Source organism: Bos javanicus, chromosome 13, assembly GCF_032452875.1.
Source record: "Bos javanicus breed banteng chromosome 13, ARS-OSU_banteng_1.0, whole genome shotgun sequence".
Lineage (NCBI taxonomy): Eukaryota > Metazoa > Chordata > Mammalia > Artiodactyla > Bovidae > Bos > Bos javanicus.
In genome coordinates, this window is record NC_083880.1 from 42,237,730 (window position 1) to 42,243,048 (window position 5,319).

The 5,319-nt window shown below is 58.9% G+C and overlaps 1 protein-coding gene across 1 annotated transcript; it reads right to left on the reverse strand.

The window, feature by feature from the left end:
• Positions 1-260: 260 nt before the first annotated feature.
• LOC133259213 (cystatin-C) lies at positions 261-4,250 on the reverse strand. Its single transcript, XM_061436426.1, has 3 exons — positions 3,879-4,250; positions 1,359-1,472; positions 261-565 (listed from the first exon to the last, which is right to left on the reverse strand). Exons 1-3 carry the CDS (start codon positions 4,128-4,130, stop codon positions 485-487), a joined length of 447 nt encoding a protein of 148 aa, XP_061292410.1. The 5' UTR covers positions 4,131-4,250; the 3' UTR covers positions 261-484.
• Between the last annotated feature and the right edge of the window lie 1,069 nt (positions 4,251-5,319).

The window sequence follows — 5,319 nt, forward strand, 5'->3', positions numbered from 1 at the left end:
ATCACACTCCCCGGCCCTCCTGTCCAGCCCCAGTGCATGGTCTGACATTTTGCAAACACAGCAGCCAAGTCTCTGGGGTCAGCAGCTCAGGTCCCCTGCTCTCCCCTGTCTGACCATCAGAAGTCACCGAAGCTGAAGGTCCAGCTCCCAGCCGTGTCCGCTCCCTGCCCCCTGCCTGCCCTCAGAGCCAGTGAGAGGGGTAAAGTAACAGCGTCGACCCTTCCTTCTCAACCTTCTGAGACAGTGAGCAACTCAACGAGTAGCTGCTGTTACTTTTTTATTGAGTAAAATAGCAGAGCACCGTGCACTTGGAAAGCAATTAGAAGAAAGAAACGAGTTAGAGTCCCCTGGCAGATCAGACAATGCCCAAGGAGCCTGTGTCTGCAGGGGCGGCATGGGGAAGGCACGGCCAGTAGGCAGTCACCCACCACAAGTGTGGGCACTCTGCAGGAGCGTGCGTGAGAGGCGGTCAGTGGCCTGCCTGTTAATCCTGGCAGCTAAACTTCACCAGGTTGATGGTGTTCATCCATGGGACGACGTAAACCTGGAAGGAGCACAGCTTTTCCTGTGAAAGGAAAGAGGGGAACAGTGGGTCAGGGTTACAGTTAAAGACTGAGGTGTACCCCCCAGCCCCCCTCCCCAGAGCGCTGGCACTGAGACAGGTCCAGAGGGAGGACCCAGAGGCTGGGATACAAGTCCAGGAAACCCCTGCAGAGGTGGGGCCTGGGAAAGGTGACCAAGGAGTGCAGCCCTCCCTGAGGCCAAGACCCCCAAGAACCAGCCAAGCCCCCGGGAGAGCCTGGGCTTTGGTGAGTGGGCAGCATCTCAGGGTTTCAGCACGGTTCAGGCCTCTGTGCGCATACTCGTTAAGCTGCTTCAGTTGTATCCAACCTTGCGACCCTATGGATTGTAGCCCACCAGGCTTTCCTGTCCTGGGATTCTCCTGGCAAGAATACTGGAGTGGGCTGCCATGTTCTCCTTCAGGGCATCTTCCTGACCCATGGACTGAACCCCCATCTCTTATGTCTCCTGCATTGGCAAGTGGGTTCTTTTCCACTGGTGCCATCTGGGAGGCCTTTACAAGCCTCTAAAGCCTTCTAATCTATCTGGGGTGGGGGTGGGGGACAAGGATGGGATTAAAGGGCCCTTTCTTGCTCCCTAGCAAACACCCCCAGCTGTGTCCTCCATCCAGCAGACAACAACCCCCAAAGCACACGGTACCCCAATTCCCCAGTGGAAACCCCCTACAGACACACAGCAGTCACGTGCACACGTGCATCCTTCCCCATCACACCCCCAGCCACAGCTGTGACGTGTCCCCAAGGGCACCCCCATCTTTGCCCCCAGCAGGCACATACCCTCTTCAGGTGCGGCTGGTTATGGAAGGGACAGCTGTCTAAGTTGGCCTGGGACTTGGTACATGTAGTCCGGCCAAGCTCCACGTCCAAGAAATAGTTCATCCCTGACACGACCTGGATATGCAGAGAGCAGACACAGTTAGCACACCCTGTGACTGTGAACATGCACACACACACACACACACAAACACACACACAGACACGGTTACATTCCTCCCACCACACCCCAAGTCCATGGTCACAAGTTGCCAGGGCCGCACCCTGGAAGCACAGTGGCCTCTTGACAGCCCCTGTATCCCAGGCCCTCCCTGGAACTTCTTTACCAGCTGCTCCAACCAGGAGTCTCCCACAGGGACCCAGAAAGGGGAATCCACAGGCCAACATGCTAACCAGGTCCAGGAACAGAAGGCACAGCTTTGAGGAGCCAGCCAGGGTGCGGACAAGAAACCGACCAGCGCCCCAGGCCAGGGCGGGGACTGAGCACAAGGTGCGGCCATAGCCCACGCCGCACCCACAGGAAGGCTGCTGCCTGGTGGTTCCTTTAGCGGAGCTTCAGTCCCCAGTGTGGAGCCCATGGCATCCCATTCCCTGTTCGTAGTCCAGGTTTATCCACTCCCTCTCGGAGAGGGGGAACCAAGAGCTTCACATTCACGGATGTTCAGGCCAATAGAAGACTGCCTGGCATGCCTTCCTCTTAAGTGTGACTTCTGAGAAGGTGTCACATCCTCTGGGTCTTTTACACTTGAGGTTACAGGAGAGATGTGAACTCTAGCCTCACACAGGCACTCGAGACATGCCTGGTTAGAACTTGCAGAAGCATGAGGGGCAGGGACCGGGCTCCAAGTCCCACCTCGTGGAACCATGATCCCTTTCTGCTGTCACTTTCCCATATGGCCAAGGAGCTAGTGTCACCCTGGAGAGGAGCAGGCTGGAGAGGACCTGGCAAGTGGGGGGAGCAGTCACATTCAAAGGGAACAGCACCAGCCCACTGCCATGGGAGGAGAGATGGCTGTGGCCCTGACCCACCTCCTGTGGTTTCAGGAGAAGGTAGCAGGAAGCCCTGAGGCTGGCAGGCAGGACCACACTTCCGCTGCTTGTGTGGCTGCAACCCACTCTCCAAGGGGACATAGGCCAGATGGTCTCAACTCTAGCCTTCTTTCAAGGACCAGTGCAAAGCCCTGTAGTCCTTCCTAATTCTCCCTCCTGCCCTCTTCCCAACTCTGACAACAGGCTCCTCTCTGGCCAGAACCCCAGGCAGAGGTCAGGCTGTCAGCAACGGTGTGTCCATCTCAGGGTGGGGGTGTGACGTCACAGCCCAGAGGCTGCTCCTATGGACAGGACACGTGGATGAACCACAGTCCACGAGCCTGTTTTCTTAGGCCAGGTCCCCTGCCGTGGGACACACCTGAGACCACAGGGCCCACTCATGAACTCATCTGTTTGCTGATAACCTCCGGGTTCTCTGGAGAGCAGCCAGGCCCCCTGCAAGGAGGGTGTTTGGCGTGTCTGACCCCCACGTCACTGCACGATGATGAGAGGACCACGGGAGGCCAGGTGTGTTCAGTGGCACCTGCGGAGAGGAGGCTCAGAGGAACTCGCTCTTCTGTGTGACTCAAGGCTCAGTTTGAGGAAACATCAAGCCAAACCCAGACCCAGTGACCGTCTGAGCCATGACTGGCAGACACTTCAGAAGCAAAGTCAAGGTCATGAGACAGACTGGCAGCTGCCCCAGAGTAAAGGAGATCACAGGACAGAGGCTGAGGTGGGGGGCCCGGGAATATCCTTGGCTGTAACGGACACAGTGGAATGTCAGTGACATCTGAATAAGACCTGTGTATCAAAGTGTCAGGGTTGATATCTGATTTTCAAAATTGTATTGTGGTTATGGAAGAAAATGCCTGTTTTTACGAAATATACACAGAAGTGTTCACCTTCAAAAACTTCAGAAAATAAATGCACATATGTACATCCCTACACACAGGTACGTGGGGAAGAGGTGGATCAAGCAAATACGGCAACTTTTCAACAGTTAGGGCATCTGGGTGAAGAATCCACAGTGAATCTATGCTAGGTACTGTTTCTGAAACTGCTCTGTAAGTCTGAAATTGCGTCAAAATAAAAAGCTAAAAGGAAAAGGTGCTTAAAGAATCACTCAGTGTGCAGTCAGGTGTGAGTTTTCCTTCGTCTGTGGTCATTTAGTTGACAGCTCGCGATGAACCTCGGGACCCAGTGACCCCAGCGCCTACCTAGCAAGCTGGCCAGTCCCGCGAAGGGCTGCAGGCGCCGGGAAAGGCCGAGGGCCGCGCCCGGGTGAGAAGCGCAATTGCATCCCTGGCGATTCCCAGGGCCTCTAGGTGCTGGGGGCTGCCCTCCCGCGCGAGCTCGGGGCCGCCGGGCGGGACTGGTGACTGCGCGCAGGCCTCGCCCTCCGGGGGCCGGGCTTCGGCAGAGTGCCCGCACCCCTACCCTGAGGCCTGACCTGCGGCCCCTGATCTCCGCACCCTGCCCCGGCGGACGCACCTGCTTGCGGGCGCGCACCACGCGCACCACGCGGCTCTGGTAAGCGTCGTTGCTCCGCTTGTTGAACTCGCTGACCGCAAAAGACAGCGCCTCCTGCACGCCCTCCTCGTTGACGTCCGCCTCCATCAGGCCGCCCAGCAGGCGACCCTTCCTAAGGCCCTGCGCTGCCGCGGGGCTCACGGCCAGGGCCAGGGCCAGGGCGACGATCAGGGAGGCCAGCAGGAGCAGTGGGGCGCGCGGGGAGCCCACCATGGTCTCTCGGATGCAAAAAGACTGCAATCGAGGGGCGATCCGCGGGTGTTAGCATCACCCCGTGCGCCGCGGCGCCTTTATAACCGGGCCGTGGTGGACCGCCCCGCCCCCTTCCACTTGGCCTCGCCTCTTCCGCCCCGTTGCCCCGCCCACGTTCTCCGCCCTAGCCCCGCCCCTCCCGGAGTTACCGTCCTCCCAACCCCGCCCACTCTTTCCCAGTCCCGCCCTCCTCCCATGGTCCCCTACCTCCCCGCCGGCCGCAGTTCCTTTACGCCTGGGCTGTGGGGGACCGCCTCGCCCGCTCCTGCTTGGCCCTGCCTCTTCCGCCCCGTTGCCCCTCCCGGGATGCTCAGTCCGCCAGACCCCGCCCACTCCCCCAGTCCCGCCCTCCTCCCGTGGTCCCCACCCGCCCTGCCCCCTCCCACTTGGCCCGCCTCTTCCGCCCAGTTGCCCCGGCCACGGCCTCCACCCTAGCCCCACGCCCCCGACCCTGTCTGCTCCAACCCTGCCCGCTCCTCCCCAGCCCCGCCCTCCTCCCGTGGTTCCCCATCCGCCCCCAGCCTGTCCCCGAGTCCTGATCTTGTGCTCCGGCGCTCCTCGAGCCGGCTCACCGCGGTCTTTCAGAGGATGTCCCCGCACCGGGCCGTCGAAACCTATGCACCCGAGCTCTGTCTCCTGGTCTGAGAGGGCCTCTCGGCCTCCTGGCCGTCCGGGCGCCTGCTCCGCGTCTAGGAGTCCACAGAAAGCACGGCTGAGGTTTCTGAGGCAGCGGGAGGAAGACCTTGGTTGAGCCCTGTCTCGGAAAGTTCTTCCCCACAGAAGCTCATCGGGTTCTCTTTCTCACAACTCGTTTAATTATTCAACCATACACCTTTCTGGGGCTTCTCCCTGGCCAGAGTGTCTGGGCCCTGTAGCTGGGGGCGGGGGACTCTTGAGGCAGTAGAGCCCCCGCTTAACCCGTGCATAACTACATTTTCTAGGAGACACATTAAAAAGTGTAAGATGGTAACGGACGAACCTATATGCGAGACAGCAAAAGAGACACAGATATAAAGAACAGACTTTTGGACTCTGTAGCAGAAGGAGAGGGTGGGATGATTTGAGAGAATAGCATTGAAACATGTATATTACCATATGTGAAATAGATTGCCAGTGCACTGGGACAACCCAGAGGGATGGGATGGGGAGG

Coding starts and splice junctions, on each gene's coding strand:
- LOC133259213 (XM_061436426.1), bottom strand. CDS start 4,130: ATGGTGGGCTCCCCGCGCGCCCCACTGCTCCTGCTGGCCTCCCTGATC. Junction 1,473..3,878: donor TGGTGCGCGCCCGCAAGCAG/GTGCGTCCGCCG, acceptor CTGCATATCCAG/GTCGTGTCAGGGATGAACTA. Junction 566..1,358: donor ACCAGCCGCACCTGAAGAGG/GTATGTGCCTGC, acceptor TTCCTTTCACAG/GAAAAGCTGTGCTCCTTCCA.